The sequence below is a fragment of the Haplochromis burtoni genome, unplaced genomic scaffold (assembly GCF_018398535.1).
Source record: "Haplochromis burtoni strain Fernald_Lab_line unplaced genomic scaffold, NCSU_Asbu1 Contig_2, whole genome shotgun sequence".
NCBI lineage: Eukaryota > Metazoa > Chordata > Actinopteri > Cichliformes > Cichlidae > Haplochromis > Haplochromis burtoni.
In genome coordinates, this window is record NW_024582363.1 from 2,967,900 (window position 1) to 2,984,240 (window position 16,341).

At 37.5% G+C, this 16,341-nt stretch overlaps 1 protein-coding gene across 3 annotated transcripts in view; it reads left to right on the forward strand.

The window, feature by feature from the left end:
• LOC102307150 (C-terminal Src kinase) overlaps window positions 1-16,341 on the forward strand; it is a 52,035-nt gene that overhangs the window by 20,144 nt on the left and 15,550 nt on the right. For 2 of the 3 annotated variants that reach the window (XM_005913018.3, XM_005913019.3), the window contains exons 2-4: window positions 10,309-10,392; window positions 14,174-14,287; window positions 15,042-15,154. In XM_005913018.3, coding sequence (XP_005913080.1) covers window positions 10,378-10,392; window positions 14,174-14,287; window positions 15,042-15,154 — 242 coding nt within the window. In that variant the 5' untranslated portion in view covers window positions 10,309-10,377. Of the gene's footprint in view, window positions 1-9,810; window positions 9,867-10,308; window positions 10,393-14,173; window positions 14,288-15,041; window positions 15,155-16,341 lie in introns of all 3 variants that reach the window. The other variant, XM_042218218.1, reaches the window with a different exon arrangement.

Here is a 16,341-nt window from a genome sequence, read left to right on the forward strand (position 1 = left end):
CTGCTGCTGCTTTCTGGTGTTGGCATGTGTCAACTAGGAGCAGGTTACACCTTGGAGAGATCGCCTGTCTCTTTTTAATTTTAGATTTTAACCAGTTTAACATGTAGTTTCATATAATGGTGATGAGTGACATGACACTTCCTGTGAAGAATTATCCAAATTAACTGTCCCTAATAGGTTCCCAGATGTGTTTTAACGTGCTTGATGAGTTGGAGAATTGTTTTGTAAGAAATTGTTTGGCTGCTTCAGCCTATAAGTCGATCAGCTCAAAGTACTTTATCATCAGTGTATATTGATATGGTATATTTTCAAATGTTTTTTTCTGTGAAAAATGCCATATGCTTGTCTTTGAGAGCTAACATGTTGAATGCCCCACTAGCCACTACTTTTAGTCCACCTGAAAATCAGCTGAATTCACCCTCAGTTAAGCTTTTCGGTCTTTTTGAACACTGTGGTTTGGTTTTAGAATTGTGGAAAAATTATGTTGTATGGTGATTTTTTTTTTTTGCCTCGCCCTTGCTCTGAACAGTCAAAGTCATGTGATCAGTGAAGCATGTGGAGCCTCGGTAGTGGCTGCTTGCTGTGCTGGACGACAGCTCATCCAGATGAAGGGCATGTGGACACTGAAGCCTATTAAATGTCTGGGGAAGCTGCTTGCATCTCTAGGCACATCATCTCTCTGCATTTCCACTAATTGGTGCCTACTTCCTGCTTCCTTGTGGGGAGTCTCTTGGCACTTTGAATACACACACATCAGTGTAGTTGCAGATGCAGATACGAAGACAAATGCACACCACAAAGCCTGCCTGCTGCTATTTCTTCTTATGTCCATTTTAATCCCTCACCCTGTTTCTTTCAGTACAGCTTTGCACCAGTGTGCTGTTGATTTTGAAAATCAAAAGCTTATTAAAAAAACCCTGTACTTGTTTTTTTTCAGACACTTGTCCTCTGATGGGATGACTCTGTTGCCAAATATTTCTGTTTAACTGTCATCCCGTTGGACTTGCTGTATGCTGTGATCTAATAACGACATTGTTTGGTTAGTTACTGCCCCTTCTTTTTATTCTTGTTTTTCTTTCTAAAAATTGGCTTTTAACATTTTCTGTGGGGTTGTATTTTTGAAACTCAATTCGAGTGCAAAGCTCACAGTTTGAACAGCCAGGCGGTCAGGAAGTGATGGATTAACTGTTCACTCTACAAAAGCTGTCTTTTTTTTAGTTTAAGCTTATACTGTATATTTGCATACCCAGTAGGTCACATTTCCATATTTCCCTGCCTTTTTTTTTTTTTACACAATACAAATACAATACAAACTTTGTATTGTGTCTGAGTTGAGGTTCGATAGTCACAGCTGCACTACACTTACTGCCATAATTGTAATAACTCCATGTGCTAGAGATAAGACATTACTGTTGATACGTCATTGTTTAAAAATATACAGTCTGTTTATTTACTCTACACAAAATGAGGTTAGTAAATAGTGTTTATACATATATAAACTCATTTGTTAAGCAGCATATATTATTAAAAACACTACAATTTGGTTCAAGCCCAGGCACCACCAAACTGCTCTGTTGGGCTGTTAAGTCCAGGGCCTTAGCCCTTTTTGTTCCTTGGGTGCTGCATCATGGCTGTCTGTGCTCTGCTCTCTGCTTCTTCCTTCTCTTCTTGTTTCCATAACACCTTATCTGCTGTCAGTTAAATGCAGAATTTAATAGTTTGGTTGTTTTCTTTCTTTCTGTCTGTCTTTCTGTCTTTCTTTCTGTCTTTCTTTCTTTCTGTCTTTCTTTCTTTCATCTGTCAGTAGTTTATCATCAACTCACTTTTAATTTTACAGTAAAACATGTAGTTTAATTTAGTTCAGCATTATATGTTTTTGGTTGTAAATGGAAGCGTAACAGGGTTTTGGGGTAGTGTGTAATGGCCTGCCTTTGTCTTCTTAATTTGTTGATCATACACATCTGTGCACAACTAGAAATAATTTTGAACCTGCAACCCAAGTTGGCTTATAACGCTGTGGCTTTTCTTCAAAACAGTCAGAGAACCCAAAATAGTCTGACGCATGAGCAGGCCACAACTCTGTTCCACGCCACAAACCACCAGACTGCTAATTTTGTAGTTCAACCCTGTTTGTTGGTTTAGCAGTAGCTTACTAGTTATTAATGTTATTACAAGTTGGCTGGTTACAGCAGGCCAAAACGGCACTCATGGCACTGGGACATGTCCAAATGCTCCAGGTGGGCAAATGCCACTGTGTCCTGACTTTGACAAGAATGAACAATGCCTAATGTATGTTCACATTTGCAGTGTTTATTTACTACTACTGCTTCAGTGAATAATTCAAATTCACACAGTATTAGCTGCTGCAGTTACACGTTGCAGTTTGCATGTAGATTTGTTCAGTCTTTTTTACGGAAACCAAAAGACCCACAACATATTTTTTTTTGTGCACCAGCTCTTCCTTGTCTGCACCTCTAACTCAATTCTGTTCTGTTCTTAATTGCCCCCATAGATGAGTTTTATTAGTTAATGTCACTAGATGCTTGGTAGGTCCAAGCATGCCAGCTGCATCAGTGTGTGGGTGAACATAAACATAGATCAAAAGCACACACTCACTGACCGCAACTAGTTTTTTGGTAGTTCTATAAGCTTTTAATTTTTTGAAGTTCGAAACAAACTGACAGTGTCTGCAGTTAATTTACCCAACATATATTCATGTGAGTAAGATGTGGTCTTTCAAGAAGTCATAAATGATGAATAATTTATTTGATTAATTGCCCCCTTTTAGTAAGACTACTAAGTAAAAAGCTGTTTTTGCAAAATATAGATTTTGTTTGGAGTCCTGCCAAAAGACGCAGAGTTTGCGCAGTGTCGAAAACTAGCAGTTCCCAAGAACCAACACACAGCTGGAATTTAAAACATGCAATGCACTGAAAACACTTTGTGTTGTGAATGGAGCTTTCTTGGCACCAGATTGAATAGCATTACCTGACTAACCAGTCTTGGAATTCTTTGGGAATGTTGTTTACAAGTTTTATGTATAATGCTCTTCTTTGTTGAGTGTGATGGGAGCTGTGGCATAATGCTGTCTAAGTAAATAAAATTTCCCTCAGGATAGTTATTGGCTGTTTAACAGACAGAAATCTAGGTCAAGCTAAGTTGCCACCCCCAAGTCAAAAAAAAAAAAAAGAAGGAAAAAAAAAGACTTTAATAAGTTCCTGTAGAAGCATTACTGTTAGATTGTAATCTGTGGATGGCCTTGGGCCTGCTGTGGACTTGAGCTTGCATAACCCAAGGCTTTGTCACAGTAATTTTAGAAATCAACAACAGCAATCTCAGTTAAACACCAGCCTTCTCTGGTGATTTCTGTTTAAGCTCTTATTTATCCAGGAAAACTGACATGGCAGCAATCAGTTGAACATTCTCATAGTTGCAGGCAAATGATAGGTGTCTAGTAAACCAGTGCTGCATTTCTTGGACTGAGTCAAATAATAAGAGCTGGACTAGAACCATAAGCTTAATAGAGGTGGGAATCACCATACATCCCACGATACGATATTATCACAATACTTAACGCACGATACGATATTATCACAATACTTAACGCACGATACGATATTATTGCAATTTTTTAAAATATTTTGCGATATTCAGATTCTGTACATAAAGGTAAACTTTATCAATATTCATTTTATCTAATAACAAAGTCTCACACTCAGTCTTTCTCTCATTTCAGTTTTATTGTTGACAAACTGAACGGTTTGTATTACAGTCTAGTCCAACTTAACTGAATGCAATCATCTGGTACAATTCTAGCTATTCTGAACTATGCAATTTATGAAAACTATGCAGCCCCTTCAGCAACTGAAGAATTTGAAAGTAAATTAAAACAAAATATAATTTTACATTAAATAAAACAGTTTTAAACTTAATTAAAATAAAACATGTCTTAAATTAAAATGAGTAAACTGTCATGTTTATTGCTGCCAAAAAACGCTAAACACATTTGGACAGTGAAGGAATGTCAGGATTCTTCCTCAGAAAACTGATCAACATGCTCTGAAGTCAGAGCATGTTCCAGTCCACAAAAACTTTTTGTGGACAAAATATCGATTTCTGCTGTCCTTGTATCGATACATTATTAGCAAACAAAATATCACGATACTACACAGTATCGATTTTTTTCCCCCATCCCTAAAGCTTAATGGACAAGATTTTAGCTTGCGACCAAAGCAAAAATATGCTCTTGTAGCTTCCATGTTGGCACTGCCCAAAGAGGTTTTGGTCTTCCCCAAAAAGAAAATGACCAGGACTATATTTGTTTTTCAAGTTGGATATCAATTGTTCAAGCATAAAATATATTTTTGTTTATTAAATAATGTACAGTAACACAGACTCTGTATCTTAACTAAATGCCATCTAATTGTGCTTGCATACATACTTTTGCCTGGCCAGCTCATCCAAGAGACTCTATTGAATTCCCAGTACAGGATAGGCAATACACACAATCACTCCAATGTATCCTGGGTCTGCTATGGGATGTCCAGTAGGAAATGCCCAAAACACCCCACCTAGGAGGTGTTCAGGAGACATTGTTGTCAGATGCTTCAACATTGTCGGTTGGCTACTTTAGATGTTGTCTAATAGCAGTTCTACTCAGAGCCCCTTCTGAATGAGTGAACTGCTCACTATATTTCTAAAACCAAGCCAAGACACCTCTCAGAGGAATCTCATTTGTGCCCAGTTTTTTATATCCACTCTTTAGCCAAAGATCATAGCTATACAGTTTATATACATTTGGACAGGAACATTTTTGATTCTGTACATTATCAAAATAAATTTTAAATAAAACCACTCAGATGCAGTTGAAGTGCAGACGTTTAGCTTTAGTTCAGTGAGCTGAACAAAAAGATTGCATAAAAATATGAGAAACAAAATCATTTTTGAACACAATCCCATCAGGGGGCTATAATTAGAACAATTGGACAAATAAAATAACTGAAAATAAAATGTTAATTTTTTAAATACTTGGTTAAAAACTCTTTGCTGGCAATGACAGCCTGATGTCTTGAACTAATGGACATCTCCAGATGCTGGGTTTCCTCCTTTTTAATGCTCTGTCAGGTCTTTACTGCAGCGGTTTGTTTGTGGTCTTTCTTTCTGATGTTTATTCTTAAACCAGTGAAATCATGCTTGGTTGGGTTAAAATCGGGTGACCTATTTCGCCATTCAAAAATATTCCACTTCTTTGCTTTAATAAACTCCCAGGTTGCTTTGGCTGTTGTTTTGGGTCATTGCCCATCTTTATTATAAAACTCCGCCCAATCAGTGTGACCGCACGTAGCTGATTTGATAAGACAATATGTCTCTGAACATGTCAGAATATCATTATTAAACACTAGTGTCTTCAGTGCCACTGGCCATGCACGCTCAAGCCATCACATTACCTCTGCTGTGCCTTACAGATGTGGTATGCTTTGGATCACAAGCTGTTCCACCAGTGCGTTTCATCTTTCTCAGGATGTGCCAACTGTAGAAGTTGCCACTCTTAATATTGTAGAAATAGGTATTTTTCTGTGTTCAACTCCAAGCCTTTTATCTGCTTAACTGATAATTAATGACATAACGTAGGAATTACCCACACCTGCCCATAAAATAGCCTTTGAGTCAATTGTCCAAATACTTTTGGTTCTTTTAAAAAAAAAAAAAATGGTGGCACATGTTAAGGAGCTCAAACTCCTAAAGCCTTCATCGGGTTTGAATGTGGATACCCTCAATTGAAAGCTGAGAGTCTACACATTATGTCCATGTCCATTAAATAACTCTAATTGAAATATCTTTCAGTAAATGGGTAAAAAAAGAAAAAAAAGAAAAGAAAACTTGTGTCAGTGGTTAAATCAGTTCAAGTACCCTGAGGTTTTGCTCTCTGCAATCACTAAATAGTGATTTTAATCTTTTATATCTAGATGACACAAATTTCCCAGTATTCTAAGAACTGTGAATTCGAAAATGCACTTTTAACTCCAACATTATTTTATGTCAGAATCAGTCTCTTGCATTTCACTTCTTGTGAAATTATGCAATAGGAAAATTTCTATATTGGAACAAATTACAACTTCTTAAAGCAAATGAACTAAAAATGTGTTAAAATGAACCAATAACACAATTAGAGACCCTACGTCAGTGTTACATTTGTTTCAAAGGAAACATTTGTTAATTCTGTTTTGACATTTTTGGTCTTTTTCTCTCTCTTTTTTCTTTTTAATAAAATGAAGCAATAGATTATTTTGCAGTAACTGTCCTGTCCGCTGATGTGGGGGTGTATGAATCATCTTTTGTTACCGCTATCTCAGTTGTCTTTTTTTCAGAGCTGATTTGAGAAGTATAGACACCATATAATAAAAACCCAGTCCTGTCATAGTTTTTGATAGTTCTTTGTATCTGTGTTCTGTGGTGCACTGAGCAACAGCTCTTCAGGAATCCGGTTGGGGGTGTATAGTACAGAAACAAGAGTTAACATCGCTGTATTCTCTGAGGTCATGGAAAATGCAAAAAGTTGTCTAAGAGCTTCGATGCACTGAAATATTAATGTGGTGAAACAAGATCATACAGGCATATTGTAGATGGGAGGCGAGCACTTAATTTCTTTAATCTACATCCACCAAAGTGCAGTAGGTTGCAGGAGCTGATATGAATCACAAAGGTTTAAAAAGAACAGGATGGCACACACAATGCAGGTTAGAATACAAACGACACATAAAATAAAACCATAACATTATTACTGGCATCTGGCACAGCAGAGAGAAAAGCAGCGCTGCATCAAAGCCTACTGTTACATCACTTGGTGTGTTGCCATAACACTCAGCTCCTGTCACACAACGGACGACAATTAGGAGGAGGGGCGTGGAGAAAGAAGTGATTTGCATTCATGTGTGGTACATGTGGTACTTGGGGGGTTGTGAGCCTGAATTAAAAATGTACTCTTTGATGTGATATTTGAACAGCCATACACTTGAACCATTTCTCTTTACAAGATTTTGTTGTTTGTGCTTATTGCTCATCTGGCCAGGATCATGGTTCATATTTACATCAGGCTAAAGGAAAACTGAAGGTTCACATTCCTGGGCTAGTCTGTTATGGATAAACATTTTAAGCAAAAATAAAAGCAAAGCAAAGCAAAAAAAAAAAAAAGGAATATTCACCGGGAATTGTTTGACTCACTTAAACTTTAAATTTATAAATGTATTGTGTATACTGTCTTGCTAAATTAATTTAACACAAATTTCAAGTGTGTTTGGTTTTCTGTTTTGGATTGGCTTTCTCTGGTTCCACAGCACGTCATGAACACATTGGCTTTTTATCCAGTCCACTCGATACAAGGGCACGCACCAGGTAGAATTTCTTGCACAAAGTAGTACTATGTTAATCAAAAATCCTGTTTCAGAGGAATCTAAGATGTTCCGCGTCTTGACATCTGATAAATCGTCACACTGTGCCAGAAATTGTAGCTGCTTACTCAGGCACACTTACCTATGTTTTTGCTTTTGTCTTGTTTTTAAATCGGATGCCATTGTCAGACTGAGCACAGTCTTGGGCTTTTACACAGATACTCAGCAAGAATACTGTACTGTAATTGCACTCTCTGGACTGCCTTTCCCAGTATCAAACATGTATGTTGATGCAGGTATGTGTATTAGAAATATATAGTCTGCTCTGTGGGACAAAGTGTTGGTGTTATTGCTCAAATGTTTTCTATAGAAAATTGAATTGACAAAGACAGAGGCCCTTATTGAGTACCACTTGATGAACTTATGGAGAGTGATGTAATCAGTGAAATGTTGAAGCTCTTGAATAGCTTGCAGCTATTCCTCAGCGCTGGAGCAAGATAAGAATAGCACTCACTTGTCTCCTTTCCATTGACTAGCAAGTGTGGCTGCTCTGTTCCAGCAGGGTTGCTTTAGATGTAAAGAGTGGTAAAGGGAAAAGAAGTACGCTTTGGGTTCACAGGAGCAGCCTGGCCTTGGATATATTTGGCTCTGTCAGTTTGCATACTGCTCTGCAGTGGTCTGCAATTAGGCTGTTTCCTGTTTCAACACAGGATATGGTAGGGCTGTGAAGCTTTGCTATAGATGCTCTTAGGGAGAATGCCAGGCTCTTTGAAGGAGATTCATGGATCTAAAATTACACAGAGCTCTGTTATTTCATAAGTTGGGGGATTCGCCTGCTTATGCTCAGTGAAATATAATCCAAGTGAAAGCTGTAGGTTGTTTTTCATCAAGTCCATCTACAATACATAGAACAAGTCACAGTCCAATTTGAAGGGTTTTTTTGTTGTTGTTGTTGTTGTTGTTGTTTTTTCCCAGTACTGACCTCTTTTAAATTGATTTTATTTTAAAGTTAGGTTTAGACCATTTAAAATTAGTCTAAAGATCAGCAGTGTAGACATGTTCACATTGGTATCCAAATACAGCCCTTTCCTGCCTCCATAAGAACCACTGGAAACTGTTTGTCAGCAACTTCCTCCTACTTACGCTCCACCCTCCCTGTTTCAACTTGCTGTTTTCTGGACTGGACGGAAGTAAGATGCTTGAATGGAGCCTACCGTGAGAGACCTGCACCTAGTGTTACTTCTGCTTCATTATAACAACGCTGTGTTGTGTAAGACTTTGTGCAGTAGAAAATTAAAAAAGTAATCTTTTAAAATGCAATGTGGCAGTTAGGGCTGGGCCATATCATACCTTTCACGGTAATACCGGTATAATGTTCGGCAACGATAAGAAAATGAAATATCGCGATAGGATATGGGTAAAACGCACATGCACAGTGCCTTTGTTTTCATATGCACATGGTGGAAAAAGCATGGCGGAGAATGAGAAGGGCGAAAGCGGATCGTTGAATGAAACGGATGAATCAGAATTGGTTTGTAAAAATGCTGCAACTTCAGTGGTGTGGAACTGGTTTGGCCAGCACTATTTTTGGTAGAGCATGCTAGCGGGCCGTCGTTATTACCGTGTTTTTTGGAAAATACGGCACACTTAAAATCAATCCTTTGATTTTTCTGAAAATCGACAGTGCCCTTTATAATCCCGTGTGCCTTATGTATGAATTCTGGTTGTTTTTACTGACCTTGAAACGATTTTATGTGGTACACGGCACTCGAAAATCTGTCAGATCTTTTAGTACGACTTTGCTAAACTACGAACCCGCACAGCTTGATGGATTGTCGGAGCATTACGGCTATCGTAGGCAGGAGCCTCGCGGAGTGATACATGCTGTGCTTTAACATAATATTACCGTGTTGTGCGTGTATAACCTCTTTTTAAGTTCTGTGGATATTATACATGGTTATGTTGAGGATATGTCGGCCAATTTCAACTGGAAATGCCTTTTGTTTCAACTGTCAGCAAGGAATTTGCACTGTTAAATTTTTATTTAACTTTAATGGACATAAAAAACACCTGCTCGTTTAAGTGAAAATACTTTGATGTTTTTTGGGGTTTTTTTGCACTAATAAAGTTGTGGAGTTGTAAAGTATTTTGTCTAGTGTCAATTATATCGTCAGTTATATCGTTATCGCAAATTTTCAAATGTATATCGTGATAAATATTTTTGGTCATATCGCCCTGCTCTAGTGGCAGTTAAGCACTTTAATAAAATGCTTTCTTTTTTTTTAAGACAGTAAGTAAACTTATGATTCCTACTGTACAATGATTGCATTTGGTTATTGTCTTAAAGCGGCAGTGGGTTCTGGGTTTGAATTAACCGAAGCCTTTGTGTGTTGACTTTGCATGTCCTCTCCATGTTTACAAGAGTTCTCCCCAGATACTCTGACTTCCTCCAACAGTCCAAAGGCATCCATGGGTTAGGTAAATTGGCATTTCTAAGTTGGTCAGACGTGAGCATGAGTGGTTGTCTGTTCATATTAACCCTGCGATGGATTGATGACCTGTCCAGTGTGTCCTGTTCTCTATAAGAGAATGGATAGATTGGCGTTTTACGTTATTTTAATCCTTTTTTTTTTTTTTTTTTTTTAAATTTAAATCACATTTGCCCTAATCTCTACTAACACTTTGTAGCAGACACCATCCACTAATCTGTCAGCCATGCTAGCTGTAGAGTGATCAGATCAGTGCTAGAGTTGTTGGAACTGTTTCATTTGGGCTGATTAACCAGCCAGTGAGATATGCTTGTGATGTGCTTTTGTGGCTGTTTGTGCTCTTATTGTTATGACATACACTGTGATCATTCAGCAGTTTTTATATAATACATTTGTTGTCTTTCTAATGCCTTTATCTTTATGTCTTACAGCTCTCATGGTACTAGCTGAACAGTGACCGCTACCTGCCTGAGGACACCTGCTGCCAAATTCCCTTCATCATGTCTGGGATCCATGTAAGTGAAGAACATATTGCTTTTTTCCACCTTTGCTTGCACACTTTTTGTGTCCACGTGTAATAGAATTAAAAATCCTCTTCCTCTCTATATTTCAAAGAATCTGTTTGAAATAAAAACTCAAGATTCTCTCATTAGCATGTTTTAGTTGTTCTGGATGGTTACAAAGTCTATAAAAGCTTTAGATCTAACTCTTTTCCCAGTTATGAATCTAATACATTTGTTTTGGGTATCTGCTGGTATCACCCCAATACCAGTTTTACATTAATACACTGTACACTCCTGAGGAAGAGACCTTTTTTTATTTTATGTATCGGGCAATATCAGGTTTCAGTTAAAACGGCTTTCCTAACTTTTAAAAATAAAATTGATCAGATACATTTATCCAATTTAATGAATTGGTATTTTTCTTTAGTAAATTTTAGGTGAATAAAAATGAGAAACAATGGTTGACCCCATTTATTTGCTCTACTCTCAGTTCAGTGCAGCGAGTCTTCACTGCGTACTACTGTCATTTATGATTGCCATAGTTTCTTTTTACCCTGCTCTCACTGAGTGCACCTGCGCTCACTCACACATGCATCACATGTGGACTGGAGCTGACAAGATAAATGAAGTGAAATAATATTAATCACGCTGACAAGAACACATTATGTAACTGAGTGCAGTAAAGGCTTCCCAACAAGTCTTAAAGTGAACATAACGATGACGCATCATAATCGTCTGAGCTTTTCTGTCACATCAAGCAGCTGGCCCACAGGTTACAGTTCGGTCAAAAACTAATGTAACCACACAAAGAAAAGCTGCTAGCATAACATTGTGAAATACCACCAATACAGACATCTGATCTTCCAACAGCACTATTCTTACTTTAGATATAAATACATGTGCAACTCTTCCAAATAAGTTCCCGTGGTTTTGTTTACAAATCATTAAATTAATAATGCCTTTCTGTAAAGATAGAAAAGTTTCCTCACGTCTTCAGTTGCTGCATTACGTTTGCCCTCTGGAGGTTAATATGTCCAAGCAACAGTTGTCTGGTTTTGTTAATGTTGTTTAATGTGGATGACAAGCATCTCTCTCTCTAGATTAAGACAACACTGTAGCATACTCCTCCTTGATCTGCCAGAGGTTTCTTGATGCTGTGATCACAGCACTTTTTAAAACTTCAAGACTTTAACTTTTGTTTGATCCTCCTTCTATATTCTGTCTAATCGTAAACTGAAGCTTCCTATTAGCACAAAGCTGGAAGTTCAAATTGCACGTATCTCAGTTATACTGTCAACTACTTTTAACTTCTCTTTTTCTTGTCAATATTTAAATAGTAGAATTTTATTTAGGAAGATTAAGAATTGCATTTTGCTTAACGCTTTAAATATGTAACCATCTTGTGAAATATAATTGCATCAGATGAATGAAATCTAGCTGATTATGCTTTTTTGCACTTATTAGCTTTTTTTTTAATGTTTTCTCAATCAGTCCAAGTTGTAGCTAATAATAGTTTCATTATTCTAGATATTTAAGCATCAAAATTCAAAGCTTTGCAGAAGTATAAATGTAAAGTCCTCTGTAAAGATTGACAATGTAAGGATGGGGGGGGGGACTGTAGAGGTGGAGTAAGCAAATACAATAAACTGACTTGTATATCGCCCAAGAGGTGAATTCGAGGTGGATGATCTACATCCTCTTCTCGAGCGCTTCCCTCTTAGGAAACAACACAAGGAAAACATGCTGCTGTTAAAAATATATGAACGCAACTTGGTGTTAAATTTAGCCGTAGTTTTCTTCCCCAGCTGTTTTGTGTGTTGCATGAGGCTATGTCTTAAATTACTTAAGAGCCGCAAGGAAATTTCCCCCAATGACACATTAGGTCTAGCAGAGCCTCAGTTTAATAAAGTTCTTTTCTTGATGTGACCACATGGAAATGAAGGCTATGGGAGATGCAATGGTTTTTGGGGGGTTTTCTGTGTCACGGCAGCCATCAAACTCGTAACGCTCTATTGACTGCGATAGACACATTCACAGCCTCCACTGCAAATAAAGCAGCTTGTTCAAGGGCTCTACTCGCTCACTCACACCTGCTGCTTTGTTCTCTGGCTTTGTCATTTCACGTTATTGAGGCATGATAGTGATCACACCGCTTTCCTGATCTAACAGTGCGATCTGAATGCTCTGTTTTCCTTTCTTTTCTGTCATTTATATGTGATTCTTGCAGCTGTGGCTTTTAGACAAGTCAAGATTGATAGTGAGTGCAACTATATGGCAGAGCTTTAGCTGAGGTTCAAAGTCACTGCAGTGGAGTGAACAGGCAATAATTCTCACTGAAAGCACATTGTTTTGGGTACACACATACACAGGTATTTATTTTTTTCTCTCAGGGTTATTTTATCTCTAAGCAGGTACAGGTTTGGCAGGGCTATGCTGGGAATAAGCTGAGGTCAGCAGATTTAATAAACCTACTATTTGTTATCTAGGAAGGAGACCTGCCTCATCCGGTTTTTGTTTTACAAGCATAAACAAAATTAACCCATGGAGTGGTAACTGAACTCTAAATGTCTGAAAATGGAAAAATATCAAGTTTGAAATGAGATTCTTGAATTTAAATGTCCTCCATGCTTGTTTCAGTAGCTTGAAACTGTCAACAACTCCCATCTCAACACTAGTTAAATTTATGCGATTAAATGGTGAAATTTCCTTTAAATTACACATTTAAATGCTTTTTAATGGTAGACATGTTTATCAAGCTGATGTCAATTGGCAATCTAAAAGAGAAATGTATTTAGAGAAGATCTGTTTTCATTTTTCATATATAATTTTTATATATGAAAGGCTGCAGTGAGGCCCAGTGTAATGTAAACATGGACTGATCATCCAAAGCTACTTTTGATTCCAAGAATTCAAATTTGGAGCTCGAAATGAGTGTCATAGGTCCCTTTTATTTCCTTTTAGCAGATCATCCAGAAAAATGCTTATTTGGATATCAAAGCAGAAAAACATTTTGGCTTTAGACACTTAGGTGTTATATAGGGTTTTATGCCTGTGATTCATGGGGAGGGTACTACCATTACACAAAAAAAGTTGCTGCTTTATACAGTTACTGCTTCTATCTGATATGTTATTGCAGTCTTAACATTTTTGTCAAGATTCAAATAACTACCTTGGGGTGCATTATCTCTGCCTTTCAAGTGTGCAATATCGAGCACAGCTCAGCCCAGACAAATTATTGCTTACTATCTATGCCACACCTTTTGTTCATGCACAACATTTAACGTTTAATTTTTATTTTAGATTAATAAACTCTTTTAATGACTGAACAGTGGCTCAGTGTTTAGCACAGTAATCTCCCAAGTTTCCATGAAAGCTCCAGTTTCTCTAAACATGGGGAAGAAAATTACTTGCTAGGTTGATGTTCATACTTCCTGTACTGCACCAGGAAACTACTGCAAAAAGTGTTACTTACGATTTTATTTGTTGAGGCCTTATTGGATTTGAACAGATTTAACACGGTCCTGAAAGATTTGAAAAGGGAAAACAAACAACATAAGAAGAAGAGTAAACTCTCTAAAGAAACATTCAGAATAAGGACTGTAATGCTGGCAGGCTTTGGTTTTAATAAGTGGATCCTAGTCTCATAACACTGTGATTAGGACTTTTTCTCGCCCTCCCCAATTGCCTCTCCACCTCTAAACTCTTTTATTGTGTTCTGTAATTTGTTTCATTTAGCTCCTTATGAGTTACACCTCTAGATAATGTTGGTTCCTCTGTGTTTTCTATAATCTAGGTACCATGGTCGACTGGCACAGAGTGTGTAGCCAAGTATAACTTTCAGACTGCCAATGAACAGGACTTACCCTTCTGTAAAGGAGACGTACTGACCATCATCGGAGTCACCAGGGTAAGAAAACAAGTGCCTTGAATATGGTTGTTCTAACTAAACCCACAGAGCTGCCATCCTAGCAATTATTATTCAGTGAATAAGTTACTGTTTAAGCTGTTTCTGTTTCTTCATGGGTTTTCACAGTTAATAGGGTTGGTTTTTTTTGGATTGTTCACCAATGATTGGACTTGTAAAATGTTCTCTGTATGTTAAAAACAATATACAGATACAAAATATTCACAGATGTATGCAGAGATGTAAAAGGACATGGATTTGTCTTCATTCTTGAAATGTCAGCAACAGTACCTATAACAGTATTTTGTGCAGTATTTCATGAGACAATCCTAGTTTTTTGTACTTTAAGTCAGAAGACAAGACAACCAAAAGTTTTGTCCCTAACAAAGTAGTTAGTTCACTCATTTGTATGACAAGTGACAAGACAAATAAAGAGCTACATTAAAAAAAAAAGTATATCAGCTTTTAAAAAGCTTCAGTGAACTTAATCCTATCAAACAGCTTTATTGCTTCAGTTGGTGGGTTTCCTTTTAGCTAGAGGCACTCGCTGGTTTCTGTTGATGCAACAGCTTGTGCCCACAAATATCTGATGGGGCTGAAGTGGATTTTGGCTTTTATTCTCCACTGTGTCTTTCTGTGTTGTGTTATCTCTAAGGTACAGAAGTGTTCCTTACCTACAAAATGACTTGGTATAAAAATGGTACCCCGCCTTAGTTATGGTATTTCAGCTGTGTTGTGGTGTGTTTGACTGTTTCAGGATCCAAACTGGTACAGAGCAAGGAACCAGGTGGGCAGAGAGGGCACCATCCCAGCAAACTATGTCCAGAAAAGGGAAGGCGTCAAGTCAGGAGGGAAACTCAGTCTTATGCCGTGAGTACTAGAATGGATAATCCCAGTTAAACTGTCATGTCTGTGTGTTTGTGGTGTTTTGCATTTATTTTTAAGACCATACAAACATTTTTTTAATGCAATGTAAGAGGAGAAAATACATTTTATTTTATTTTTTTTTTTTTGTAGGATTGCAGAACTGTTTCATTCTGAAATAACATTTTAGGAAACTACCAAAGTTCTCCAGGATTGCGACAGAATACAGTTATAATCAAAATACTAATGGTCTGTGTCTTGTATCTCAGACATCTTTATGTATGAACAAGTTGTTATAGCCCGATTCACTTTTGTCTCCTGCTGTGAGAGGGAGAAATTAGTCTTGACTTCAAAAGATGAAAATTCCCTGTCTTCTGTTGTCTGTGTCAGACACCCATAGAGGCTACAGCCAGCTGTGCACTAGATTTGAGTGACATTTCGGGCTCTTTGAAAATGCAGCTATTCAAAACGAGGAAAACATAACGAGAGGCATATTCAAATGAAAGGAGACAGGAAAGCCGAGCTGCTGCAACCGAGCTATGAGCTATAAGATGTTGAAAGCTGTGAGAGCTGCCAGACCATTTGTGTTTACTCTTGAGATGGTAATAAACAAGTCTTAAAACTTTGCAAAGCAGAAGAAAGTTCTTAATTTCAGTAGGAAGTACATGAATTGCAAGAAGAGAATGGTAAGTTGGACCTCAAAGTTGTGGTTTTTTGTAATGGGCATAGTTAAGTTAATTAAGTCAAAGATGAAGTACAGATTGTATTTCAGTTTCTCAGTGTTTCCAGTATTGGAAGTATCTAATTTTCTTTGACAGTAAGGAGTTATATACATAAGCTGCTCATTTATTTCCTTGTACCTTTCAAACCTCGTGCAGCAACAATGAACTCTTCTCGTGCTCCTAGAAGGAAATCATTAACACAATAAAGGTGTCAGCTGCGGATAGAAAGTGAAATGCAGTCTTGTCAGCATTGCATGTGTAGCTCAAACTATTCTTAGTGATATGTTCTTAAAATGTTGGCAGGAAACATTTATATAGACTTTTGACCCTCTTTGTCTTCCTTCATCAACTGCTGCTGAAAGCGTTGACCTCTCTATTTGCCACCTCATACCGTCTGTTCACACCATTTTAAATTCGGTTACTGTGTCATTCAGCTCAGGCATGTTTTGTGTGTGATATTAGGAGGCCCGG